Here is a 25,131-nt window from a genome sequence, read left to right as displayed (position 1 = left end):
AAAACAAAAACACTAAAGTAAATTTCAGCAAGTTCATTTTGTAAACATGTGGCCTACGTAAATAGTTAAACCGGATATCGCGTCACATCACTTCCGTTCTGTTTCTGCCGCCACTACTAAACGCGCGTGAGTGTGAATTCGAAAGTGTCTGCCAGTTTGTTTGTACGAGGACAGCTGCGTTCTGAACAATATTAAAGGTACGCGTGTGGCTATTTAAAAGTGTATTTAAAGCGAATAGTGTGTAGCTGATAACTCTTATAAAAACACTTGACTCGTACAAGCACAACAATAAGCTAAACAGGTCTTTCAGAATGCTTCAACGATAACCGAAAGCTGCTAAAATCACATTACAAGTGTAAACGTGATAGTTATGACATAATTTACGATGTGTTGCATCAGAGATCAAGTTTGAATAAGTTAAATAACGATAGTCACCAAATTAGGTGGAAGCTGTACTTTAGTGACACCTGCTGGTTACCCATTGTGGCTGTCAACACAACAGGATGAACAACTGACATCAACATGTTTCTCAAGCTTGGTTCTGTGTAATTCGTGCTTCTTGCATGTATCCATGTGTTATTCAGATCGCTGAATTTGAGGATTTCAAAACAGCCATATTTGGCCAAGGTGAAACCGGTGGTTGAACAGGAGCTGGTAAAAATGCAGGTATGCAACTTCCCATGTTATCATCATGAGTCAAGATGACAACCAAATCTTTTATTTTGCTTTCAAGAAGAACGAAAGTGGTGGTGAGTCAGGGGCTGAGGACATCCAAAACAAACGTAAAAGAGACACGGGAAATGACACTACAAGTGAGAGTGAAAATGAAGTTGCGGCCAAGCGGATAAAGAGCAGCGAAAACAAGAAGAACGAAGTTGGTGGTGAGTCAGGGGCTGAGGACATCCAAAACAAAAGAAAAAGAGACACGGAAAATGACACTACAAGTGAGAGTGAAAATGAAGTTGCGGCCAAGCGGATAAAGAGCAGCGAAAAAAAGAAGTCGACCAAAAAAGACAAAGATGATGCTGCAAAAAAACAGAAGGTGATCTTTGAGTCATCCCATAAAATCTCATCACTGAAATTGCATTAATTAACTTGAACTTGGCTCTTGTGCTCTCGTAAATCACATACCTCTGGTTGTTTGTACAGGAAAATGACAAAGCGGTGGTAAGGCTGAAACGCTACATTTCTCTCTGTGGCGAAAGACGCAATTACAAGAAGCTCCTCGGTGAATGTCGCTCTGTTCGCGCCATGGTGGATGTACTCAAGAAGGAGCTGGAAGATATTGGTGTTCACGGTCAGTGGGGGACCTTCATAATTGAGACCGGCTGATATGGATTGGCCATTTGTTTAGCGCACTACACTTTTACACAGGTCAGCCATCCTTGGAAAAATGTAAAAAGGTACGCCTGAAGAAAGAAGAAGCTCGGGAGCTGGCTGAACTGGATGTCAGCAACATAATTGATTGTCAAGGTGATTACAAATATTATTTCTTGGGTCTCCAAATAGATGACTTAACAATAGGGCAAATATTGACGTAAAAATAGATTCAATTAAGAATTTTCAAAATTCCTTTACTCAGGCCGACCTAGACGAAGAGGAGCCCTTGCACAACAGCAGCAACACAAATCCCCGCTCAATGCAATCCGGCGGCTGGTAAGCTCTGACAGCGAAGAAGAAAACGTCCAGCGAGGTAGAAGGGCAACAAACTGGGACAACCTAAAGGGAATCATCAGTGATGATGCTGACAGCGACTGAGGCATGCTTCTTAATGCAAATGTTCTGAAAGAGACAATCCTTTGCTTTCTTCAAATTGTGTTAATGTTATATATTACAGCAGGGAGGCACCACATGGCTAGCCTGCAGGATAGTTCAGCATCATATGACATTGTAATTTTATAAAGTTATTGTTTGAAAATGCCAATATTTGCAAAAACGTTTTAGAATTAAAGGTTTACGTATTTCCCTTTGTCAAATCATTAATATGTATTAGGAAATGTATTAACATATTATCATCACATAGATGATCAAAATTAATAATTGTTAAAGGTAATTTGAGCAATTTTTTCTAAAAATGTGTATCAAATTGTTAACCCATCACATTTATCAGTAAACAAGAAGCAGTTTTCGGTTTTTAAAGTGATTGTCACCTGTATTAGTCCACATGAACGTGCCGGAACTAAAGTTTTGTGCCGGAACTAAAGTGTCGCAGAGACGGAATCGTTTATAGGCGGACTTGTCCATCACTTAATGTGTCCGCACGCCAGGAGGTCAGTGGCGATGTAATGTGTAGTAAATACGGACTTTCGGTTTAACGTTAAATTTGATGAAAATATATATATTTTAGCATTTGAAATACTTATAACCTACGAAAAAAAAAACATACTACGTACCTGACTGTCAGCCCTTCTGACATTTATTGACGTAACTTCAGTTACGAATGATTTTTATATATTTTAAGTTTTTATTCTGACGGATACTACGTATTAATATTTCCACTCATTGGTACATCTGCTCTATGTCTACGTCATAATTACAAGCTGAAACAATTTATAGAGCGCTCTTTTAATAATTATTCACGTCTATGAAATACCATGAAAACAAGATACTGATTCTGCAGTGAGGTTTACCAAACAAACAAACAAACAAAATCCAGTTAGGTGGAAATGGATGACGATGGTCCAGACGATGCATTTGCTGAGCTCAAGACAAGGGAACTCCGAACTTGGGATGTTGCTCAGATTGCAGCTGGAACTGGTCTCGCTGTTTACGCTATGTGGGTAGGAGTCCTCCAGCCAGGCTTCAGGAAAGTCCCATTGAGGTTACAGGTGTGGTCTATTTGACAGTATATTGTTCATTAATTATCATCTTGAGTTATTCTTGATTATGTCCCCCAGGTACCCTACATACCTGCCAGTAGCGCCCAAGTGCGGAATGTCATGACATTGCTAAGAGGTCGAACAGGGGTCCTTGTGGATTTAGGATCTGGTGACGGTCGCATTGTAAGTGCATCTTATCAACACATCTGTTTTGTCAATAGAGGGCATTGTATGTCTGTTTTGTTCTTATGCACCTCATAATGGTGCATTCACTCACACTAATGAGAAATAGTTTTAATTATTGTCTTTGAAATCATTCAATGGAGGTCTTGGAGGCACACCGGCAAGGCTTCACTTCTGCTGTTGGCTATGAACTCAACCCCTGGCTCGTTCGCCTGGCCCGCTTCCATGCGTGGAGAGCGGGTCGTCATGGCAGCGTGTCCTACCGAAGAGAAGATTTATGGAAGGTTTGACATTCTCGAAATTTGGATACATCGAATCACAAAAGTATATTATTATACATATGAAGAGTGGGAGAATGCCTGACTGCTTTGTTCGTCCTTGCAGGTGGACTTGACCGAATGCAAGAATATTACTGTGTTTTTAGCTCCTAGCGTGGTAAGTGGAACAAACTGCTACAATTACATTTATTTATTCTTGTGTTTCATCATTGCTATGTATTTCTACTTAGCTTTCGCCACTGCGTAAGAAGATGGAGGCTGAGCTTCCTGATGATGCCTTGGTGGTAGCTGGCCGTTTCCCCATACGTGACTGGACACCGTGCAGAACCGAGGGACATGGTGTGGACAGAGCCTGGGCATACAACGTGAAAGCACAAAGACTGCTCACTTCCAATGAAAATAACAAGAGCACACATGGGGACCTTAATATGAAAGAAAAAACAGACACCGCTTGAGTGATCATAGTAGGGTGCCCTCCCAACGAACACACTGAGATATATTTTATGATGTAAATTTGTTATTTTAATAATGAATGCTTGTATGTGTCATAGTCAGTAACTATGTTTAATTGAAAAAGCAAAGTGGCACTAGTAAATATGTCACTGTAAAGTTAGCAAAATGCTAAAATAACATCACCGTAATTTGGCATTTGTCTTCAAATCAACGTGTTTAACTTTGAAGGGTAGTAAAGGATATTGGTGCTTTTACTGTCCTAGCTAACTTGACACAAACTGCCTTTAACTGGATGATTCTGCTTCAAAATAGGAAGTGGCTAAGTGAGCTGTGAGATTTTCAATCGAAACGAATTCCTGCGCCGCCCCGAGTGCAGAAGGGGGCAACAACACCGCGAGGAGCATATCAATTATTCCGAAATTGTCATCATAATTTAACGTGCACCTTTGCACACTTGTTAATTACCAACGGTTCCGTCGAGTTATCGCGAGCACCAGACATGTCTACATCTGGCAAGCTAGCACGGTGAACGAAAACGATGCCTTCATCCTTCTAGAAGAGCTAGTGAGTTAGCCAATGTTAGCATTCGGCTAAACCGACGTTCGCGTCCCGATACTTGATACAGGAACACAACACGCTAACCAGAGCTGCACATGTTTCCAGGGTCGGGACCAGTGGTGCATGTCAGCTAAAAGAAATGCTTTTAGAAAATCAACGGGTAATGAAATCGCACGAGCATGTAGAACAGTTGCACGTAGCATGCTTTATTTATCACATGCTTAGTAATCAAGAACCAGTACAAGTCGAGCGAGATTCGAGTCAGTGAATGTTCTTTTTTTTTTTTTTGTGCAAAGTGAATATCAGTGTTTTGGTCGTGGAGTCGCGAATAAAAGCGAGCAGACCATGACGAGCCCCCTTTGCGGTTACGTTAGCGAGCTGCACCTCAGCTAACGCTAACTGCAGTTTTTGGCTAGCTCGGTAACTTAACGTTGTCTTATTAGTGTAATTAATCCGTGACTAAAAGAACTCAAGGACACATCCGAGGTAGCACAACATGGTAAGTGCTATGTACACGAATTGTTCTTGTTATACGTTTGTGTTTTTGTTGTTGCAATATGTCCTCTTCCTGTCGTTAATGCTAAAAGCTAACAAGGGTCATAAAATCACATTTAAAGCCAAAGAAAAAAAAGATATTGCGTTTTAAAATAGTTAAATTAATTTCCCTAAAGCCAGTTCCATTTGAATATTAGATCATGGGCCTTTGAAGGCGTTTAAATCATGTAACGGTTTGCAGGTAAGACACAGGATGCAAAAGCTCCTTGGGCCATTCCACAACAAGACAGACGCCCATCTTGCTAAACTAAACACTTCCTTAGTCATGTTGAGCCACGGCAAGTTGTGGCCCATGTGAGGAATTTCCACGCATGCCACACAAGTGCCTCTTTATAAAATACGCCTTCAAATCTGAACGTATCCAACGTTTTACCCACGTTGACATTTAGTCTAGGAACAGAAATGGATGACTTCATGTCACCTGGAATTGTAATAAATGTTTGCAAGTACTGCATTGTACTCGTTTGACTTGGTGTTACGCAAATACGGCCTTGAAATGCAATCTCTGTGGGTTTTTGAGAAATATGTCTTGTTTTGTTTCTCCTGCATTCATCAGGCTTCTGGCGAGGCGTCACTGCGTGCACTGGAGAGCCTGATGACGGAGTTTTTTCACAGCTGCACAACCAACGAAAGAAAGCGAGAAATAGGTACGTGTGCCTTTCATCCAATCGGATCGATGCACGCTGGCAGAATTCCATTTAAATAGAGGTGCAGTCATTTTTTGTAGTTTTTTAAAATACAAATGAGTTTGTCTACATACTTAGCAGTCTTATTTACGTGCACAATTGTTTGCATTTCTTTTGTACTGCACTTCCTCTACTGTGTACAAATGGCGTGTCGCAGTCCACCTTTGGTGGGTTATCAAGTGATCAGTGCGACTTCCTTGTTTCTACAGAAGAATTGCTGAATAACTTTGCACAGCAGACTGGAGCGTGGCGCCATTGCTTGTTCTTCCTTTCTAATACCCGGAATGAGTACGTCATGATGTACAGTCTCACTGTATTTGAAGTAAGTCTATTTTTTTTTCCCCCCCCCCGTCGAGGTTTAAAGTAGAGCAGCTCAGTGGAGCATGTGGTTAGGCTCTCCGCCTCAAGTGCGCCGCTCTGTTGTGCTGCATTTTCAATCTGATCCCACCATGAAAAAACATGTCTCAGATTACTCGTAGTCAAGCGTTCTTCAGAAAGTCCCTAAATCGTGTCATGGGACTGACTGTCTCGTTGATTTTCAGAACCTGGTGAACAAGATGTGGATCGGTGTAGCGTCGCAAGACAAAATGGAAATTCGCAGCTGTTTGCCCAAACTCCTACTTGAACACCACAAATCTGTGCCCTATTTCATCCGGAATAAACTCTGCAAAGTCATCGTGGACATCGGTCGCCAGGACTGGCCCATGTTCTATCACGATTTCTTTACAAATACGCTTCAGGTAAGCCCCGTTGATGTTCGCGAGACCTTTACCTCCCTCCGGCCCATTGCGGGACTTAACGGTGGATGTCATTTGTAGTTGATCCAGTCCCCAGCTTTGGCACAGTTAGGCCTGGTAATGCTGAAAACCACATCCGAGGAACTGGCGTGTCCTCGGGAAGACTTGAGCGTTGCCAGGAAAGACGAGCTGCGTAAGCTGCTGCTGGATCAGGTACCGACCGTGCTTGGACTGTTGACAGGTAAGAAAGGCTGTTTTCCGAGTTTGCTCATGTGACGCTGGCAAGCTGATTGGTGTGTGCAACTGTGATGTCATTGTGTAAATTTGACCTCACGGTCTGACCTTATTTGTTAGGCATTTTGGAGACGTATTGGGACAAGCACAGTATCATCGCTTCCACGCCGCCGCCCTCACCCACATCGGGAGAATGCGGTGGGTGGATTGTTATTGCTTGGTCAATTGAATCCAAATGCAGCCGTGAGCTCATCCATCACTCTTTTCAATCTTCCAGTGGAACTTTTAGGCACGTTGTTTCAGGGTAGTCAATACTCCAAGCTTCTGTGCCAGCCCATGGCGGCACTGGACTACGAGAGCCAGCAGCTGTGTTGTCTGGTTTTGGAGTGCTTGGCCCACTTGTTCAGCTGGATTCCGCTGTCCACTCACATCACCCCCACTCTGCTGGCATCCATCTTCCACTTTGCACGCTTTGGCTGCGATCTTCAGACCAAAGCCAAGTCCGGCTCCTTCATCTCCTACACCTCGTCGTCTTCTAACGAACACCTGGACGCCGGGACGTTGCCGCCCTCGTCAAACGGCGGAGGGCGACTGGGCGAGGGGGGCGGCAAGGTTGACCGTTCCCGCCTGGGCGTACTCGCCATGACCTGCATCAACGAGCTGGTGTCCAAGAACTGCGTGCCCGTGGATTTTGAGGAGTACCTGTTGCGCATGTTCCAGCAGACTTTCTTTCTTCTACAGAGGCTCACTCGCGAAAATAACGCTCACACGGTCAAGAGTAGGCTACAGGAACTGGACGAGAGGTTTGTGGTCTCTCTCGTGAGTTTGTTTCTCTCAACATAATGTTTAGAAGGTCAGTCACATGTGTGTCATTCCAACATCCCCTTTTAGTTGAAACACAGCACCTTGAATTCGAGGCTGCACTGTGACCCGTTTTTCTTCTGTTTTCCAGTTACTTGGAGAAGTTCACCGATTTCCTGCGTCTTTTTGTCAGTGTTCACTTGAGGCGGATTGAGTCCAGTCCTCAGTTCCCTATTGTAGAGTTCCTTGCCCTGCTTTTCAAGTACACTTTCAACCAGGTAAGGAACTTTTCAATTGGTGCTATCCATTTTCCACATCTGCATGAAACTTGGAGCTGTCCAAACAATAAGCTTCTATTGTTTGGTGTCTTTCCACCCCAGCCTACCCACGAGGGCTACTTTGCCTGTTTGGATATTTGGAGTGTTTTTCTGGATTTTCTTACAACCAAAATCAAAAGCAGACTGGCCGACAGAGAAAGTGTTCTCAACAGGTACCCCATTTCCACAATTCCCACTGAATTTGTTTTGCGTGAGGTCATTCAAGTGCAAAGTGTGTTTATTGTTTTGCTTGCAGGTACAAAGACGCCTTAGTGCTTCTGTTGAGAGAAGTTCTGAACCGCGTGCAGTTTCGCTACAACCAGGTTCAGTTAGAAGAACTGGATGACGAGACGCTGGACGATGATGTGAGAACTCCAGTTTCAAACTGCAGAGGAATTGCAAATCTGTCAAATTGCACTATAATGGCTTTTATTTGGTTACCATAGCAACAGACTGAATGGCAGAAGTACCTGCGTCAGAGTCTGGAGGTTGTTGCCAAGGTGATGGAGTTGCTCCCTTCTCATGCATTTTCTACTTTGGTAAGAAATGGTTTATCACTTGTTGTTTGACTGCGATCTCCATCCCGATTAATTCCTTTATTTTTCCCGATAAGTTTCCCATTCTTCAAGAAAACTTGGACGTGTACTTGGGTCTGCAGCAGTTTATCGTCACCACTGGCACAAGTAAGAAAGCATTTGAACGGTTACGTCATCATGGTGGTGTGTTGTCGTGCTCAAATGTAAACTTTACCCTTGCAGGTCGCAGGCTAAATATCACCGCTGAGAATGACTGCCGGCGACTCCACTGCTCGCTCAGGGACCTCAGCTCCCTTCTCCAAGCCGTCGGGCGCTTGGCCGAACATTTCATCGGGGAGATTTTTGCAGCGCGTTTCACCGACGCCCTGGCAGTTGTTGAGAGGTGTGTCAGAGCTTCTCTTTATTGATCATTTTTCTCAGCTAAACAAAAACGAAACTTTTGTGATGCTTTTTTTTCTTTCTTTCCTCAGGCTGGTAGAAGTGACTTGCTACGGGTCCCAGACCAGCTTGTACGACCTGGAAACCGCAGTGCCTTCTGTACTCAAACCAGACCTCATTGATGTGTAAGTAACATTGAAAATATTCTGCTACTCGCATGCAAATCTTCAAAATGCACGACGGCCCTGCTGAAAGCTAATGACGCACAGCTCGTGTCAGTTACAAAAATCAATCAAATCAATTTGCATCTGTGTGTGTGTGTGTGTGTTGCAGACATGCACAGGCCCTTGCTGCTTTGCAAGCCTACTCTCATTGGCTGGCGCAGTTCTACAGCGAAGTCCACAGTCAAAACCAGAGCCAATTTATCAACCTCATAACGTCTGCAGTGGACGCCAGTAGCCCCCTTATCACTGCCAAGGTAACCTTTCCTGATCCTAAATATGATGTCAATAATCATGTTTTCTTGGCTAAGAAAAAAAGTTCTTTGTCATGACTAACAGTTGTTGTTGTTGTTGTTGTTGTTGTTGTGTGCAGGTACCGGAGAAGTTACTGATGTGCGCATGCCATCTGATGCTTTCCATAACCTTGACGGTGCGACCCGTCTTTATGGTGACTTTGCCTGCTGTTCAGAACATCTTTAACCTCATCACCGAGAATCAGACTCACAGGCTCCCCGCAGAGGTGACCACGTGTTGCGCAAGCGTGCATGATCATCTTTGACCCACTGGTTCAATGCAAGGGCTGGATTGTCATTTTTACGTTTGCGTCGTTACAGGCTCACTTGCTGGTTTGCCGGGCTTTGTCCAACATGCTGCTTCTCCCGTGGCCCAATTTACCAGAGAACGAGCAGCAGTGGCAGACGCGCTCCAGCAGCCACGCCAACATGCTGGCGGCCCTCACAAGGCAATATCGTATGTTAAGAGGGACGGTGAACATCACTCCACGACGACCAGAAATGCACGACTGTAGGCCTTTTTTTCTCTTTTACTGCCAATTGAACTTTTTGTTTTTTCCTGCCCTACTAAATTTTGTATTATTTTTTTAAAATCAGTAAAAGCAGTGATACAGCACACCTTGCCTGTCCTTCGAGACATAGTGGACAGCATATCTGGAGAGTCCACCAAATCCCGTCAGATCTGCTATCAGAGTTTGCAGGAGTCGGTCCAAGTGTCCCTCAGCCTGTTTCCCGTGTTCATTCAGCAACCAGGTTTGTGTTTCCTTCTCTTTCTCCTCCTCTGAATTATAAAAAGATGGTTTTATCGATGGTCCCGCTTTCTTTCTTTCTGTCTTTCAGATGTGACCGATGAGATGTTGGCCTTCTTCTTGACGCTGTTTCAGGCGTTGCGAGTCCAAATGGGCGTCGCCTTCACTGGACAGATCCTCCAAACATTCCTCAGCTTGTTCACCAGGTTCAACAATCTGCTTGTGTGCTGTCCAGATTTAAGGACTGGCGTAGAAGTCAAACTGCTTGATTGCTGAGGGACTTAAGTTACTCATTGAAAGTGATGTCATGATGTGTGTGTGTGTGTTTTAGGGAGCAGCTGGCAGCCAGTATTTTGCAGGAGGGCAGCGCAGGGTGTCGAGTGGTACAGAAGTTCTTGAAAATCCTGCAGGTGGTGGTACAAGAACCCGGTCAGGCTTTCAAACCGTTTCTACCTAGCATTCTCTCTCTATGCATGGAGCAGGTCTACCCAGTTGTGGCAGAGGTCAGTTGGAAGCAATAAGTGTTCAAAACTAGCATTCGTTTGCTAACGGACGCTGATCTTTTGGCAGCGGTCCTCTCCTGATGTCAAAGCAGAGATGTTTGAGCTTTTATACCAAATACTTCACCAAAACTGGAGGTACTTTTTCAAAACTTCTATTCTGACAAGTGTCCAAAGAGGAGCGCCCGAGGACGCCATGGAGAACGAGGCCCAGTTCACAGCTGCCATGCAGGTACATTTTATGATGCTGGTGGCAACTTCGTTTAGCCACGGGACCATTTTATAGCTTTTACGACAAATGTAACATTTTTAATCTTCAAGTGGGACGCAACTTGCGCCTTATTGTCTCCGTCAGGCTTTCGGCCAGTCTTTCCTGCAGCCCGACATCCACATCTTCAAGCAGAATCTCTCCTATTTGGAGTCCCTCAACAGCAAGCACAAATTGTATCACAGAGTAAGGAGCAGCAGTCATAGCGGTAATAGGCCACGACTCATCCGTCTGATACATGCCGGTGCTTGGTGTCCCTCTAGAAGCTGTTCCGGACCTCCATGCTCTTCCACTTCATCAACGTGCTGCTGCAGGTCCTTCTCCACAAAAGTCACGACCTACTCCAGGAGGAAATCACCCTGGCCGTTTATAACATGGCCTCCGTGGACTTTGATGCCTTCTACTCGGCCTTCATGCCCGAGTTCCTCAACGGTTGCCAGGGTGTGGACACCAACCAGCGAGCCGTCCTCGCACGCAACTTCAAGATAGAACGGGTAAGCACAAACAGCCTGAAACTTCTCGACCCCCCCCGACCCCAAATTAACATGTCTTTATTTTTTCCCCCCTTTCCAAAGGACCTGCCTTCGTTCACTCAGAGCGTGCAGCGGCTGGTCAACGACCTCCGCTACTACCGACTGTGCAACAGCAGCTTGCCCACCGGCACCATCAAGCTATAGCGCGACTGAACCACTTGACCGGGACGTTTCATTAAGGAGCGCCCGCGCTGACCAATTTGCCCAACACTCCAAACATGGCTTTGACTCGCTCACGTGCTCAAGGTTGTAGGAAGGTTGCGGATGCTGCTGTTTTTTCTTTGAGTTCTACTGTAGACATTTGGCGCATTGTCGTTGTTTTTCTTGTTGTTCAAAGCAGCGTCCACCTTATGTCGCCAATGGTTCATTGGTAGAAAATGATCACCTGGTCTGCAGTTGGCTATTTTTATTTTTTTGTCTTTTTGCCCCAGACCCGGACCACTCTGAGCCAGGCCTTCTTTCCCTCGTCTCGGCCGCCCCGCCGAGCTGGGACTGAGCACTTTTAACTCATTTTGAGTTCTTGAATTGTCTGCTTCTGTTCGTTTTTGCCTTCAGGTTTTTTCATCTCCAAAGGAGACAGACTCTCAACTTAGTCTTTGACATCATTCCATTCTGAAAGACAAAACTTGCTTGATTTAATAAAGTGCTTTTTTTTTGGTAAATACCACTCCTGTGATAGATTTTCGTACAAAAACCTTCAGCTTTATTAATTATTAACTGAGATTTGGAACTAAAACTCACAAACACTGGCAGTCTATGACCACTGGAAGAACTTTAGCCCACAACAAATAAATGAAACAAGCCAATTGTCTTAACAGCCGACGTACTCCTGGCATCACTTGAGTTAAATGTTTGTAGACCGTCAACAGTCCAAGCGGGTCAGGAGAGGTAGCGGGGGGGGGGGTTCCTGAGTTTAAATTGCCAGTCTGTCGTTTGCGGCAGCTGACTCTAAGGCACGAGCATGTTGTTGCAACGAGTTATGTTCCTCCCACTGTTGTCTCCATGGAGCAGGCAAACTACCAGAAATGTGATTGCTCGCTTCCCCGCTGTGCCGCTGGCTCACTTCCGGAGCAACTCCAGTAAGTAGCTTATTTGTTTACTTTTTTTTTTCCTGTTGTGTAGTGTGTTGGTGACATAATTTTTCTCATAGATGATACATTTCTCGTGTAGGGCACCTGACCCACACTTCTCCATTATCTTCTCCAACAAGACCATCCCATTTTCCTGCCCCCTTCTAGACCAACAGCACCTCCTAAAATAATTCAAACTTCGCTATTCAGACTAAACTCCCAGGCCAGACTCAAAATTCTGTTGGTGTGCAGTCAGTCTTCTTGTCACATGTATGTTTAATTGGCAGCATGCAGCTTTCCGTTCATGGGAACACTTCTTCTCTACAAGCAAACATTGGAAGTTTGTTTTAACCCCAAATACTTTTTTCCCCCTGTCTAACATGGTCTTTGTTAGTTTTGAGCCATGCCAAGAATACCATGATCTGATTATAAACTGACATTGAAAAATGAATCCTAAAATGGATGTCACTATTTTCCTTGATTTCTACACACAATCCAGAATCCCAAATCCACATTTGAATGAGAAATGTGTAACGTCATCGCAGGTGTGGCCAATGTGAAGGAGCGGACTCTCATTGCCGTCAAACCAGACGGCGTCCAGCGTCGTCTGGTGGGGCAGATCATCCGGCGTTTTGAACGGAGGGGCTTCAAGCTGGTGGGCCTGAAAATGCTGCAGGTACATCTTCCACTGCATGTACGTACATGTGTTCACTGGAACTAGTTGTAGTTTGCGTTTTGGATGTGTTGAAGGTGTCCGAGGAGCTGCTGTCTCAACACTACTGTCAGCTGACACAGAAGCCTTTCTATTCCAGTCTGGTGGACTACATGACTTCTGGGCCTGTGGTTGCCATGGTAAGAGCCCAAAACAACATCCTGAAGATTCCTAGACGTTAAAGTCCTTTGTTATGGTTCTCGCAACATTAAAAATATAGTAGCATCGTAGGCCCAAGTGTTCAAAAACTAAGACAGAGGATTTATTCGCTGAAATTTCATTCTTGAGTTTTGTGAGCTGTTCTAAAACGATCCACTGTATAAATATTCATTTTGGGTTGAACTCCAGGTGTGGGAAGGGCACAATGCGGTCCAGTCCTCTCGAGTGATGGTGGGACCCACCAACCCTGCTGCGGCCCCAGCAGGCACCGTTAGAGGAGATTTCAGCCTTCATGTCAGCAGGTCAAATATCCTATTCATGTCTGGGTGTGTCTTCTCATCTCTGGCCGACTCATTGTGTTTTGGGTTTTTTTGTGCAAAGGAATGTGGTCCATGCCAGCGATTCTCTGGAGGGAGCCCAAAGGGAGATTGAGCTCTGGTTCCAGGGGAAGGATCTTGTCAAGTGGGACTGCTTGGACCAGACGTTAACATGCGAGTGACGCTACCTCTGTCGCCGTTCGCTGCTTTAAAGGTCCTTAGAAAAAGATGTACAGTATTTACGTAATAAATTTACCTCAGGAAATTTGTTGGTTCAAACAAACAAAATAGTGGAGATTTTTTTTTCTCATTTAATTGCATTTAGCTTTTGTCTTATTGGATGGAAATCAGTTTAGAATTTCAGAGGTCAGCATGCAAGGAGGGAACAGTGAACATTTTAAAATACAAGTAGTGATGTAAAATTACATTTTATACTGTCAATAATTGCAACGTAACTTGATAAACATACTAAGTATCTTATAATTGCTTTTAAAATCAGCCATGTTCTTGTCTTCATGCATCCGCTATAGTCAATTAAGCAATTATAATATGAATACCAAATTAAAACTAAATATGTTTATTTGCAGCAGTTAACAGCCGAAGCAAGTTGCACTAAAATTCAACAGTCATTTGAAATTAAGAATGCACATTTCATGGGTTTCTAGCAACGTATCTCAGTCTATTTGTATAACACTAACATTTTTTTGCTTTTATTCACATTTATGACGTGTTGTCTAAACACGTACGCCGACTCATTCCGGCATGCCAATCTTCAGCTTTTGCCTCTCCATGGCCGTCTCCAATTCGGAGACCTTTCGTGCATCCTGAGGGAAATGTATGTCACTGTAAGTAGGTCGCTAACAATTCGCTCGGTCAAAACGCGCAAGTCAAGGTTAGGCAAACAAACTGGCTTTGTAAACATACAGAGTAGTCCGGACACACATTCTGGGACCTTAACCCCACTATTTGCCAAATGGGAAGGAACAGTGACCGATTCCATACTATGAAATTGACCCACCTCAAGAATGACCTTCTGCATCATAACATGACTGTACACTCTGCTCCCTTCAGCCTGAGACACTTCACAGAGTTCCCTCTTGTTCAGGGAGAAAAGCTGCGCCCCGGTTAAAACGCCCAGACGCTGCACCGTCCTAACAGAGGAGGAAGGAGAAGCAAAGTGTAAAATTGCTTTCTCTGCACATTCCTGCCGTTCATTCCCTTCGGTTCAATTAAGTTCAAGATGAATGTTGAGACATTTTGACACTAGAGGGCAGTGCAGAGGGATTTCCCTGTGTTAAAAGTGAGCAGCCACCTACTGCTGATTGAAGCCCTTTGCTATGAGCCAGGCCTCCACCTCAGATGCTGAAGATTGGTAGTTCAGCGCCAGAGAAGTTTCCAACGAGCGAGACGTCATGAGAGGAGGATGGCTGACTGAGGCTCTTTTCTGCGCCATTCGTTGGAGAAACTCGTCGTTCATGATCAGTACTGCACAAATACGCATTTGCATAATCAGATTTGTTCAATTCTACAGTGTAAAACATTTTTTTTACTTTTGGCATGCCCTCCTGCGTTCCCTATGGGCAAAGGATATAAGCCACAGTAATGTTTGTCAATCTTCACAGAGGATAAAGAATATATGCTTGTGGTTGTTATATTATCTGTCTATATTTGTTGCTAATGTAACATCATTGATTTAGCCGTTACCTCGATCTCCATTTTCTCCATGTATCGTTGAAGAACGCGACAACATGCTCTGAGACCTCGCCGTTGGCCTCATCACGCTGGAAGAAGTGCCAACTGGACTCAACGGTTTGTACAAAACGGGTGACATCTCCAATGCACAAAAGAAGCAATAAAGTAAGTCGCGAGGAACTTTGGCAGAACCGAAACAAATGGATGCAAAATTGGACACGTGCCATTGTTTTTTCTCCACTGTTGTTGTTTTGTGCCGACAGCGGTTCCAAGATATTATGTGGAACGAATCCTATCTGGTCAAAGCGATTGCGACACTTCCACCATCTCTTTGATGACTCGATGACCTGCAAAGATTGGAATTGAAGAATTCCTCTGTGGTGCAGGTACATTCCATTTTTTAATTGTCTTTGTACCTCCAGTGTTTCTCCCTGCAGCACCGACAGCTCGCTGCTGTTTCTTGCCACAAAGTCGTATGTGCAGTAGTAATTTCTCTCCCCTGCTGGTGGAAGTCCATTTCCTTCACTGGAATGATAGGTTCTTCCATCTATCTTCTGATGGTCTCTTGTCTCAGACATTTTCCGCCAAATCTTGGGTACTCACACTTCATCGACGGGGCCTGCCGCCGCGTGTTCAGTCGGCGCGTTTGCGTCTCGTTTGTGCTGCGACTCAACAGGATCTTCCAGAGGCAAACCGGACGAGTCGAACGCCTGCGGCTGCCACCCGTCCAGAAAGACGGGCGAGTAAGGAGGGACGGACACACCGAGCTCGGAACTGGAGGAAAGGTTCATTCAAATGAGTGGTGAGACACAAAGAAGGGAAAACAAAACCATACGTACCAGGGGGAAGTCCAGTTGGGGCCTAACTCAGTCCAGAGCCGTTTTTCCTCCGCAGTCAGATGCTCCTGGAGCAGCGAAACGGCTCCAGTGGTCAATGCAGGACTGACCACGGACCCCCCTAATTGTGGCCCCCCTGTGGTTTTCATTAGCTGTGACACAGGCAGCAGTCAGTCAGTCAAAGCATGCCAGAGAACAAGCCCACCATCCAAAACCTGACGTGGATTCACCAGTTCCAGTGGGAAAAAGATGTGATGGAGCAACTCTGGAGCGCTGGGTTCCATTATGGCTGACTTGAGACGATCCTAAAATAACCAGCTGATAGTCACCCGCGTGATATTTCCAGAGCGACTTATCAGAGAAGTGGCTTCTCACCAGCAGACTGAAGGAGTATTTGATTTTCTGAAAGAGGTCTACAAATTCTTCTTGGGACGGAGGAATCGCTTTCATGGTAATCAAATCATCTATAAACCAATACAATCAAATAAAATCGTTACATTTTGAATGTGTACAAAAAAACAACTTTTTTCCAGTGGCAAAGAAAAAAAGTGTCAGCAGCAGCAGCAGCAGGAGCAGGAGGTAAAGTTGTGCTTGCTACCTACACTCTTGGCTTTGCTTCTTGCTCTTCCTGCTTCTTTTCTTCCTCTGGTTGAGAATGCTCTGCGCGTCGGCCGCCTGCTGCAAACGCACCATGAAGCGCTCAATGTCGTCAAAGCAGTGGTTCAGAATTTCCTGGTGAGGGATTGAGAGGGAGGACAGTTTACCCTTCAGCTTATTTAATTGATGCTACAAAAACAAATGATTGATTTAACTTGTTGATGTTTCTAACCCTAAGCCACTATAAAATCCATGCCCAGAGGGCCTCACTAAGTATGATTTGGCAAACAATGAAAACAAGTTTGACATACTTGAGCTAAGGTGGAAATTGAATATGCAAATTAGGGCGGCGCACTGGTTAGCACTTACCACTTCTCTTTCTTCATTCACTTGTGAGGCAGAGTTTGACTCGAATTTGGCATCGTTCTCTGAGTACAGTAAAAATTCAGTTACACATGCAATTTTTTTTCAAAAGAGATGAGTCCAGAATACCTTTATCGGAATCGGCGTTTTCAGGGAGCTCATCCAAGGCAGCTTGCCGTTTTGGAACCGGCATGACTCGGACACCCGAATGCTTTCGAGGGATCACTGGAGGAGGTCGTGCCGACATCTGATACGTTAGAAATAAAACATTTGAAAACATTTTTTGCAGCGTGGGGAAGCCTCTAAAACAGAACAAACTCTGAAATTCAATTATAATAGGTACTATAAAAACAAAAAGCCCCTAGAAAAAGAAATCTATACCTGAAAAAATCTTATTCAACACTGAGACAATTTTTCAATCTTATTATGCACAAAATAAAATCATCTGGATCCAGATTTTTTTGTGCAACCACAAAATAAGTATATTCAACACACCATTTCAGTGAAGTACAACTTGTTGCTTTCTAACAATACACACTCCAAATCTCATTCAATAAAACATTGCAATATGATATAATAACAAGATGACACTGATGAGGCAATCTGGAAGAATGTCGAGAATCTTAAAACCCTGCTGCTCGAAAGTGCCAGCTCCACTCTACAGGAAAAACCACCGACACTGGCTGCTTGGTATGTGGATGACACAATCAATCCTCCAGAGAGTTCCTCTCTAAATTCAGTGAGGAAAAAACTCATCCTGGAATAATGCCAACGTTGGCTCATCCTCACTGCCTTTGTATTAGACAATTAAGACAAATCCTTCCTTCTCTCAAGGTAGGCAGGAGGAATTGTCAAAGCATATCATGCAGTGCTTCATCACACATTTTACTGATGAAAGTGAGAACATTTGAGCCAGCCAAACTCACTCATTACACACACACACACACACACACGCACACATATTTACAAAGCATTGGATGCATTACTGTACCTTTTGTTGTCCTCTGCGTGTTTAAGTCCAAGTCACACAAATGTAGTTGCACTCACTGAGCCAGGCTGTTTACACGAGCACGTCCCACCTACTCCAGAAATGCACAAACGAGAAAAACGAGTCGGACTTAAATCAATGCCGCTTTTACTCTTCCTCCCACCTCACTGCGTGATGATGACCACCTCCACAGGGATGGGCAAAATTATGGCATACCTACATAAATATGCTTTCAATTTTTTAAACTTTGTCCCATACGCTAAAGTGTTGTATTAATCAGTGAAGTGTGATCAATCACTCCGAGCCTGACAATCAACTAAAATATAACTTAATGCTGCTTTTCACACTACCTTTTCAAAATGATGGTTTCCACAAAAAAACCCTAAGGACCACATAAGTAACTCTCAGGCCTGGTCTAAAAATAGCGCACCAATAATGGGACAGTGTGATTTCCTAGGAATGTTGTAGAACTGACCTGATCTGAAAATGTAAACAGTGGAAGACATTTAAGTCGAGGAAGTGTGTCGCATTGACATTTATTAGTTTGTATAGCCGTTTATCTTTTTTTTCTTGATTGGCTGTGAGAAAATACACACTCTAAAAAGCGCTTTACATTTTCAAAGCTGTTCTCAAAACTGATCACCTGCCAAATGTTTAGTTTCTATTTACATTCTTTTGTTTTCATTCATCTTTTGTGTGCTAATATTTCTGGTTCGTTTTGATGAAAATATTCTCTTCTTCTATTATTAAGGGGTTGCTAAAGGTGTCATTTTTATGACGTGCTCCCAATAAATAACTTTTTCTATTTTTACAGAAGGGAAGGTCCATTTGTGACTTGCTGTACTTTACATCGTGCAACAGCGCTCTCTGCTGTTCTGCTTTTGCTTTTGCGCAACAATGAAGTTGTGTGTATTTTCGTGTAGGCCAGCCTCCAAAGCTTGCAACGTGGGCATTGGCTGTAGTAAAAGTCAGCTCTCACTTGCCCTGGCTCTCGCCTGCTCTTATTTGGTTTGCTCCAAACGCGTGAGTGACCGCGTGGCGATTCCAAAGTGACCAGACGCAACTCAAGTTATCAAGAAGAAACTAATTGAAACGTCCTTCGGGTGAGAAGGACAAGTTTTCAGGAGAACTACTGTAGAATTGTCATAAGAAGAAGAATTGAAGGAAAAGCAAGATCAGGATCGTTTTGTCACTTGAGTGCGTCGTTGGAGCGTGCTGTCAATTATGGTAATTCCCACACACACACACACACACACACACGCACGCACTTGAAAATGTGATGCTGCTGCCTTCTCTTGCTCACATGTTGTTCTCGTTGTGGTTGACCAAGCGACCAAAGCTGCATACCATTACTAGATACAATTTGTGGGAATAGAACATGCTGTTCTGGAAATACTTCTACTGGTGCAATAATGTTTGGAATATTAGACGTGTACCGTGTTCATACGAAATGGTTCTCAATTTTTTTCCATCAAGTACTACCTCTAGAAATACTTGGGCACCACTTTTAAAAGAGTAACGTTTTCATCATTAAGCTATATGATAATATGCACAGTAATTATTAATTTAAAGCATATTGTTCATAAATTAAATAAAAAAGGCACATAAAATGCATTCAAAAAACTGTTATTTGAATTAAAAAAAAAAAAGTAAATTGATAATTCCAGCAGTGATTCTCTACTACAATGCCATAGTAATCCAATTTGACTTCTTAAGTGGTCTGAAAATTGTTGCGTATTTGTCATCTACCTGTGTAATGGTAAAAAAATAATTGCTCTTCCACGAAAAGGTACAATGTAGCATATATTCCTTTTTTGCCTCCCACCCCTCTATTGGTGTCTAACCGCATCGCATCATACGAAGAGGTGCCAATATTGTGCCACTCTAAATAAAGTAACATTGGCAACAAGCCTCAGTATGATTCAGCGCAATTTCTCTTCAACGCAGCAAACCACAATAACATTCTTCAGTGCTTTAAAATCCAGCTCCAGATTCATGTTGTATTTTTATGTTCTTCCACGAAGGCGATCAGTTCAGTGGAAGTGGTAAGCAACAATGTTGTGCACTTAGCACAGGGCATGGTGACATAAGTCATTTGCCCTCTTTGTTCCTGGGTGCCCTTGACATTCGAAGGCTGAAGACAAGTCCGTAAAAGCACACATAGGTGTGACAATGGCCGCAACAGTTTGAATGCCTTTAAATGACGTGTAGCGGCGCATTTGCTGTGCAAAAGCACATTTGTATCATTTTTTAAATTTGGACAGGGCTGAGCAGCACAATGACAAATTGCCATAATGTCTCAAAACAGTAATTTGAAGGTTAGCGAAATAGAGTTTAGTTCCCGGCCACGTGCACCCCTTCCCCTTTTCCACCTCGGCAACACCCACAGGCTTGACCAATGTCATGCTAGCATCCATTTTAAGAGTTCATAACTGCCATTCTCCAAATAGCCTCTGCTTACGGGATAAGTGTTTGAACGCTTTCCAGTCAACTTGTAGAGCCTCCGAGTTCCTACATACTCAAATAATTTGCTGTTTATTTATTTTGGATGGCAAAGTCACATTTCATGCCAGTCAAATAATATCCTGCACGTTTTCTATCTGCTGCAAAGGTGATATTTGAGATGGGCCTCCGAATCGAATCCCCCCCCCCTCCCTCCCAGCTTGTTTGTGTACCAAACGGAGTGGCAGTCTACGTCTTCATGTGCTTTTTTTCACATGCCAGATGACGGGTGGGCGGCGAGAACGAGAGCTCCGCACACACGCACGTGATGCTGTGATAACCAAAACAAGGCCCCTTAAATGAGCTGACAGACAAATGCAGTAAACCCCCATTTATCATGGCTATATGTTCTGAACAAATTTGCAATATAGAAAGAGACACTTTTATATATAGTTTGACTCATCTCCACACTTTATGTAAAGAAATGCATTCAAACAAAGCTACTGATGATGAGCCACGTTATAGTAAAGAAACATTCTACTTGTTGACTTCTCTTCTCGATCCCAAGACAGGGAAAGCGACGCTGAATGAAGACGAGGATGGCGCATGGTTGACTGAGAATCAGTCCCAGTCTCAATTGGCCCTCAGTCCCGACGCCAACGAAGCCGGCGATGGAGACAGGCCAGCCTGGGATTCCAAGATCCAGTACGTGTTGGCCCAGGTGGGCTTTAGTGTTGGCTTGGGGAACGTGTGGAGGTTCCCGTATCTGTGCCATCAGAACGGTGGCGGTGAGTATTTCATTTTGTCAAACATATCTTACATCATTTATTTTGCTGTCTGCGATTGTGCGAATGCAAAATGGCCGCCTCATCCTGGCCTTTGTTTGCCTTGGGTGAAAATGTCTGCCAATGGTCTCTATTTGAAGAGCGATGTGCTTTGGTAGCTCTAAAAGTAAGTTATTTTCTTTTCTTCCCTCGCAAGGGGCCTTCATGCTGTTGTATGTTTTTCTTCTGGCCGTGGTTGGCGTTCCCCTCTTCTTCATGGAGTTGGCAGCCGGACAGAGCATCCGGCAAGGAAGCATCGGCGTGTGGAAGCACATTTCCCCCAAACTGGCCGGCATCGGCTACTCCAGCTGCTTGGTGAGAATTTATAGAAGTGGCTGGCTGATTGCGTTCCCACACGCTGCCTCTTTCCGTCGTGCAAAGTATGTTTGGCTTCAGTGATATTGACGAGTTGGGCTTGTGTTTTTGTTTTGGGGTTTTTTCCTGGAAAAGCCTCCACTCAAGGCTTTCTCTTGGACAATCTGTGAGTAAAACCACGAGAGGCTGCCGAGTGGTTGTAACATGAGAAGTGTTGCGTAACAGTTTCTCCCACTGGCACTGAGCGCGAACAAGAACATATCACAAAAGCACAAAAACGTGGCTTTGGAAAATGAGGGTGTTGCACTAGCAGAGCTATAAGACTTTTTTTTTTCTTTTTTTCAAAGGGAATTCTCCTCCATCCCTAGCTTTTCCAGCAGAGAGTGGAATTTGTATATCCGCTGTAAGTACCTACATGTGATCTATGACATCATTTTCTCCTCAGGTTTGTTTTTATGTGGCTCTGTACTACAATGTGATTATTGCATGGAGCCTTTTCTACATGGGCAACTCCTTCCAGTATCCTCTACCGTGGGAGAACTGTCCCATCGATGAGGCCACTAATGACACAGGTAGACCGGATTGTGTCCGCTCAGACCAGAAATGCAATTTGATATTTGCTATAAGCCTCGTCTGCTCTCATCTGCAGTGAGAGAATGCGCGGAGAGTTCGGCGACATCCTATTTCTGGTTTCGGAAAGCTCTGAACATCACAAATTCCATCGAGGAATCGGGAGAGTTTAATTCCGTCATGACGGGCTGCTTATTAGCCGCGTGGAGCATCGTCTCCTTGGCCATGATTAAAGGCATCAAGTCGTCTGCAAAGGTGAAGAGCACACATTTTATTTTGTTGACTTTTTGTGTTGCAAATGTATCTTGTGTCCCTTGTGCCAACAATCCTCTGCCCTGCCCTGCCCTGCCCTGCCCTGCCCTGCCCCGCATCATCACATTAAAATGGTTTCATGTTCCCAACTTCAGGTGATGTACTTCTCCTCGGTCTTTCCCTATGTGGTGCTCTTCATTTTCCTCATCAGAGGCGTGACATTGGATGGAGCAATAGAAGGAATCACGTATATGTTTTATCCCAGAGTAAGAACGCTTTATCATATTCTGTTTGCTTCACTGGAAATGGAATGAGCCGGAGTTTTTTTTTCTCAGCTGGAGATTTGGGGGAACATGCAAGTATGGCGGCAGGCTGCTACTCAAGTGTTTTTTGCCCTGGGATTGGGCTACGGCTCCGTCATTGCGTATTCCTCCTATAATCCGGTCCAAAATAACTGCCACAGAGACGCTCTGATGGTGTCGGCCATCAACTTCATGACGTCCGTCCTGGCCTCGCTGGTTGTTTTTGTCATCCTGGGTTTCCGGGCCAAGAACATCGCCAAGGACTGCGTGGCTGAGTATGGATCAAAGTTTGATTGCATTGTTGGAAAAAAAGAAAAACTCTTATGTGAGGTCTGTTTTTTTTTTTCTTTCAGAAACGTTGGCCTCCTAAGCAACATGTGGATCCAGGGCGACCAGCACGGCTGGCCGAGGTTCAACGTGAGCGAGCCGACCTCCGTGTCTGTATCGGACTACAGAGAATGGTACGGCCACTATGGAGCCTCCATGGGTCTCAACATTACAGACTGCAATCTGGAGGAGGAGATGAAAAAGGTGAGCGGGAATTTACACCAAAAAAAAGAAGTTCAATAAGTGACTTGGTGGACTGCGACAACGAACAAGGAATCGCAGTTTCCAGAAATGGCTAAAATACGTGGTGTAGCGTAGCAAGATGAAACCTGACATGTTTTCTTGGGCGAAGGTTTCCAGGAAAGACGGAAGCAAGCTGTGTTAGACGAGCGAGCAGAGAAACTAAATAAATAACGTCTTTTCGATTCAGCCTTTATCGTTTATGTAGAAATGTAAACTTTCCATAGAGGAACCCGCTGAGTCGTCTTGAGGCCAAATATGGAAACGACATTTTCCGATGTCGTTCAGCGTGGAAACTGGGCGGTGATCACCTCTGTTGCATTTCAGATCAAATATTTACGAACATCACTTAACTTTTATCTAATGTTCTCGCTCAGGGAGTGGAAGGCACAGGCTTGGCTTTCATAGCGTTCACTGAGGTGATGGCTCTGTTCCCAGCCAGTCCCTTTTGGTCAGCCCTATTCTTCCTCATGCTGCTCAACTTGGGCATGAGCACCATGTTTGGGACCATGCAGGGGATTCTCACGCCTCTCATGGACAATTTTCAGCTGCTGGGACGCCACCGCACCTTACTCACTGGTACGCCAGTCCAACGGACTGACAATACGGCATGTTTTGGTTGTTCCAGGTGTCAGTGTTTGCCTTTGTTTTTCAGTGTGCAGCTGTGCTTTGGGATTCCTGCTAGGACTTCTGTTCACTCAGAGATCGGGGAACTACTTTGTGGCCATGTTTGACGACTACTCGGCCACGCTGCCTTTAGTCATTGTTGTCATCTTTGAAACCATCAGCGTCTCCTGGGTTTATGGCACTGATCGGTAAGTAATGAAGAACTTTTGTTTTTGTAACTTCTTTTGTCACTATGCACTGATTGAATGCATCAACATTGCAGATGTTAGTCCTTCCAAAAATGCCCAAAAATAATTAGAATTTTTTTTTCAATTTTACAATTTATTTATTTATTCGTTTGTTTGTTTGTTTGTTTGTTTGTTTGTTTGTTTGTTTGTTTGTGAAGGGTCCATACATAGATTATCTTCTAATTGTGGTGGCACTGCATTGCAGCTTCCTTGATGATATTGAAGACATGCTGAAATGGCGCCCTCCAGTGGTGTACAAATATCTTTGGAAATATGTGTGTTTACTGGCCATGATTGGTCTTCTGGCTGCCAGTTTATTGAGAATGGTCTTTAAAGGGCCCACATACACCGCCTGGAATGAAAGCACGGTAAGAAATGATTTCAGTCGATGTTTCACCCTTATGTGGCAAACTATATTTTTTTACTGATAGCATCCACGTATGTGGTCCATAAATAAGGATGTCTTTCTCTGGACAGGCCTCTGAGATGACTTTGGAATACCCGAGCTGGGCTCTGGCTATGATCGTGTTGCTCATCGTCTTTGCCAGCCTGCCGGTACCCATCGGGTACATATATTCGACAGTGCAGAACCGCAGGCTTCTTGGCGCCGACCCCGTGGAGGGCGATGGCAAGGAGATCAACCGCGACTTATACGTCAAGTGCAGCTCCATCGAACAGCTGGATTTCAACTCCCTTCAAGCAACCACAGAAGAAGACGCCGTCTGTCCCAGGACGACGTTCCTGCCGGTGGGCAGCGAACACTACCACCTCTTGCCCCAGCAGGAGGACGAGGAGGAGGACGGGGAGGAGCAGGACACGGGAGTGTGAGGATATGGGGTCCCGTCAGGGTAGAAGAAAGTTTTCAAGTGTAGGTCTTCGGCGAGCGAAGAAGCGAGACATGCGCGCATGACTAGCATGCTGCCTTAAAAGATAATTAAAGGAGCTGCTATGACTGGCCATGATTGTGAGCACCCACACTACAGCGCAGCACTCCCTCTCTCAGGTCTGGCGGCCTGCATCTGTGAAATGACCAACATTGGGTCAAAGCCACCTCCTATTCCTCCTGTTGAAGTTTTATTGAACATTTTTATTTGGTAAGAGTGATCTTGATAATGTCTGGGGCGATCGATGTGCATGGCGGTTTATACTTGTAGACGTAATAACGTGAGTGC

At 44.4% G+C, this 25,131-nt stretch overlaps 6 protein-coding genes and 1 long non-coding RNA gene across 13 annotated transcripts; 5 read left to right on the top strand and 2 right to left on the bottom strand.

Annotated features, from left to right (window-relative positions):
- The first annotated feature begins 78 nt into the window (after positions 1–78).
- hirip3 (HIRA interacting protein 3) lies at positions 79–1,966 on the top strand. Of its 2 annotated transcripts, none has more exons than XM_088356745.1 (6): positions 79–197; positions 585–666; positions 737–1,042; positions 1,150–1,297; positions 1,375–1,473; positions 1,583–1,966. In XM_088356745.1, exons 2-6 carry the CDS (start codon positions 661–663, stop codon positions 1,756–1,758), a joined length of 735 nt encoding a protein of 244 aa, XP_088212871.1. In that variant the 5' UTR covers positions 79–197; positions 585–660; the 3' UTR covers positions 1,759–1,966. The 2 variants fall into 2 exon arrangements, with proteins under 2 accessions (XP_088212871.1, XP_088212870.1); XM_088356744.1 differs by having other exon boundaries at positions 734–1,042.
- Positions 1,967–2,214: 248 nt separating this feature from the next.
- Positions 2,215–3,926, top strand: antkmt (adenine nucleotide translocase lysine methyltransferase). The gene is made up of 5 exons (XM_088356746.1): positions 2,215–2,828; positions 2,898–3,002; positions 3,146–3,286; positions 3,387–3,437; positions 3,511–3,926. Exons 1-5 carry the CDS (start codon positions 2,667–2,669, stop codon positions 3,733–3,735), a joined length of 684 nt encoding a protein of 227 aa, XP_088212872.1. The 5' UTR covers positions 2,215–2,666; the 3' UTR covers positions 3,736–3,926.
- Positions 2,550–5,162, bottom strand: LOC148384599 (uncharacterized). Of its 2 annotated transcripts, none has more exons than XR_015853203.1 (3): positions 3,097–5,162; positions 2,911–3,025; positions 2,550–2,835 (listed from the first exon to the last, which is right to left on the bottom strand). It is a non-coding gene; the product is annotated as an uncharacterized LOC148384599 (long non-coding RNA). The 2 variants fall into 2 exon arrangements; XR_015853204.1 differs by having other exon boundaries at positions 2,911–2,985; positions 3,097–5,148.
- xpo6 (exportin 6) lies at positions 4,069–11,761 on the top strand. Its single transcript, XM_088356727.1, has 24 exons — positions 4,069–4,790; positions 5,403–5,493; positions 5,742–5,854; positions 6,075–6,272; positions 6,351–6,510; positions 6,624–6,701; positions 6,781–7,306; positions 7,456–7,582; positions 7,685–7,794; positions 7,878–7,986; positions 8,068–8,160; positions 8,235–8,304; positions 8,380–8,539; positions 8,628–8,720; positions 8,869–9,013; positions 9,130–9,276; positions 9,371–9,560; positions 9,647–9,802; positions 9,890–10,004; positions 10,130–10,301; positions 10,369–10,530; positions 10,654–10,752; positions 10,830–11,060; positions 11,142–11,761. The coding sequence occupies exons 1-24, from the start codon at positions 4,788–4,790 to the stop codon at positions 11,241–11,243; spliced, it is 3,450 nt and encodes a 1,149-aa protein (XP_088212853.1). The 5' UTR covers positions 4,069–4,787; the 3' UTR covers positions 11,244–11,761.
- Positions 11,762–12,011: 250 nt separating this feature from the next.
- Positions 12,012–13,645, top strand: nme4 (NME/NM23 nucleoside diphosphate kinase 4). Its single transcript, XM_088356750.1, has 5 exons — positions 12,012–12,178; positions 12,715–12,845; positions 12,920–13,021; positions 13,230–13,342; positions 13,422–13,645. The coding sequence occupies exons 1-5, from the start codon at positions 12,061–12,063 to the stop codon at positions 13,537–13,539; spliced, it is 582 nt and encodes a 193-aa protein (XP_088212876.1). The 5' UTR covers positions 12,012–12,060; the 3' UTR covers positions 13,540–13,645.
- A 154-nt stretch (positions 13,646–13,799) lies between these two features.
- On the top strand, positions 13,800–25,057 carry LOC148384595 (sodium-dependent neutral amino acid transporter B(0)AT2-like). Of its 3 annotated transcripts, none has more exons than XM_088356731.1 (17): positions 13,800–15,214; positions 15,313–15,435; positions 15,726–15,851; positions 16,038–16,336; positions 16,419–16,464; positions 16,999–19,060; positions 20,844–21,063; positions 21,257–21,414; positions 21,860–21,986; positions 22,064–22,239; positions 22,392–22,502; positions 22,572–22,813; positions 22,892–23,069; positions 23,483–23,684; positions 23,761–23,920; positions 24,165–24,327; positions 24,437–25,057. In XM_088356731.1, exons 6-17 carry the CDS (start codon positions 19,058–19,060, stop codon positions 24,785–24,787), a joined length of 2,091 nt encoding a protein of 696 aa, XP_088212857.1. In that variant the 5' UTR covers positions 13,800–15,214; positions 15,313–15,435; positions 15,726–15,851; positions 16,038–16,336; positions 16,419–16,464; positions 16,999–19,057; the 3' UTR covers positions 24,788–25,057. The 3 variants fall into 3 exon arrangements, with proteins under 3 accessions (XP_088212857.1, XP_088212856.1, XP_088212855.1); XM_088356730.1 differs by having other exon boundaries at positions 15,624–15,851; XM_088356729.1 differs by having other exon boundaries at positions 15,624–16,336; positions 18,757–19,060.
- On the bottom strand, positions 13,919–17,513 carry LOC148384596 (epidermal growth factor receptor kinase substrate 8-like protein 1). 3 transcript variants are annotated; one of them, XM_088356734.1, is made up of 13 exons: positions 16,975–17,161; positions 16,852–16,910; positions 16,488–16,617; positions 16,261–16,349; positions 16,116–16,190; positions 15,889–16,037; positions 15,653–15,823; positions 15,466–15,574; positions 15,274–15,396; positions 15,062–15,188; positions 14,674–14,842; positions 14,376–14,508; positions 13,919–14,181 (listed from the first exon to the last, which is right to left on the bottom strand). In XM_088356734.1, the coding sequence occupies exons 1-13, from the start codon at positions 17,123–17,125 to the stop codon at positions 14,110–14,112; spliced, it is 1,557 nt and encodes a 518-aa protein (XP_088212860.1). In that variant the 5' UTR covers positions 17,126–17,161; the 3' UTR covers positions 13,919–14,109. The 3 variants fall into 3 exon arrangements, with proteins under 3 accessions (XP_088212860.1, XP_088212859.1, XP_088212858.1); XM_088356733.1 differs by having other exon boundaries at positions 13,919–14,508; positions 16,975–17,496; XM_088356732.1 differs by having other exon boundaries at positions 13,919–14,508; positions 15,274–15,574; positions 16,975–17,513.
- Positions 25,058–25,131: the final 74 nt, after the last annotated feature.

Source organism: Syngnathus floridae, chromosome 17 (genome assembly GCF_059516105.1).
Source record: "Syngnathus floridae isolate MCC-2025c chromosome 17, RoL_Sflo_1.0, whole genome shotgun sequence".
In the NCBI taxonomy this organism is placed as follows: domain Eukaryota; kingdom Metazoa; phylum Chordata; class Actinopteri; order Syngnathiformes; family Syngnathidae; genus Syngnathus; species Syngnathus floridae.
Note: the sequence above shows the minus strand (reverse complement) of the source record. Positions and strands in the feature narration are given on the sequence as shown.

What these genes read in the sequence shown, in the direction of transcription:
- hirip3 (XM_088356744.1), top strand. An exon ending in ATGCTGCAAAAAAACAGAAG is followed by an intron (nt 1,043 to 1,149) that starts GTGATCTTTGAG and finishes TTGTTTGTACAG; the next exon opens with GAAAATGACAAAGCGGTGGT. An exon ending in CAACATAATTGATTGTCAAG is followed by an intron (nt 1,474 to 1,582) that starts GTGATTACAAAT and finishes TCCTTTACTCAG; the next exon opens with GCCGACCTAGACGAAGAGGA.
- antkmt (XM_088356746.1), top strand. Translation starts at nt 2,667, where the DNA reads ATGGATGACGATGGTCCAGACGATGCATTTGCTGAGCTCAAGACAAGG. An exon ending in GATCTGGTGACGGTCGCATT is followed by an intron (nt 3,003 to 3,145) that starts GTAAGTGCATCT and finishes CATTCAATGGAG; the next exon opens with GTCTTGGAGGCACACCGGCA. An exon ending in GAAGAGAAGATTTATGGAAG is followed by an intron (nt 3,287 to 3,386) that starts GTTTGACATTCT and finishes TCGTCCTTGCAG; the next exon opens with GTGGACTTGACCGAATGCAA.
- xpo6 (XM_088356727.1), top strand. An exon ending in ACGAGACGCTGGACGATGAT is followed by an intron (nt 7,987 to 8,067) that starts GTGAGAACTCCA and finishes TGGTTACCATAG; the next exon opens with CAACAGACTGAATGGCAGAA. An exon ending in AAACCAGACCTCATTGATGT is followed by an intron (nt 8,721 to 8,868) that starts GTAAGTAACATT and finishes TGTGTGTTGCAG; the next exon opens with ACATGCACAGGCCCTTGCTG.
- nme4 (XM_088356750.1), top strand. Translation starts at nt 12,061, where the DNA reads ATGTTGTTGCAACGAGTTATGTTCCTCCCACTGTTGTCTCCATGGAGC. An exon ending in TCACTTCCGGAGCAACTCCA is followed by an intron (nt 12,179 to 12,714) that starts GTAAGTAGCTTA and finishes ACGTCATCGCAG; the next exon opens with GTGTGGCCAATGTGAAGGAG. An exon ending in CTGGGCCTGTGGTTGCCATG is followed by an intron (nt 13,022 to 13,229) that starts GTAAGAGCCCAA and finishes GTTGAACTCCAG; the next exon opens with GTGTGGGAAGGGCACAATGC.
- LOC148384596 (XM_088356732.1), bottom strand. Translation starts at nt 17,125, where the DNA reads ATGTTTTCAAATGTTTTATTTCTAACGTATCAGATGTCGGCACGACCT. An exon ending in AAACGCCGATTCCGATAAAG is followed by an intron (nt 16,911 to 16,974) that starts GTATTCTGGACT and finishes TACTGTACTCAG; the next exon opens with AGAACGATGCCAAATTCGAG. An exon ending in CCCAACTGGACTTCCCCCTG is followed by an intron (nt 15,824 to 15,888) that starts GTACGTATGGTT and finishes CCTTTCCTCCAG; the next exon opens with TTCCGAGCTCGGTGTGTCCG.
- LOC148384595 (XM_088356731.1), top strand. An exon ending in TCGGCTACTCCAGCTGCTTG is followed by an intron (nt 21,415 to 21,859) that starts GTGAGAATTTAT and finishes TTTTCTCCTCAG; the next exon opens with GTTTGTTTTTATGTGGCTCT. An exon ending in TGGGTTTATGGCACTGATCG is followed by an intron (nt 23,921 to 24,164) that starts GTAAGTAATGAA and finishes ACTGCATTGCAG; the next exon opens with CTTCCTTGATGATATTGAAG.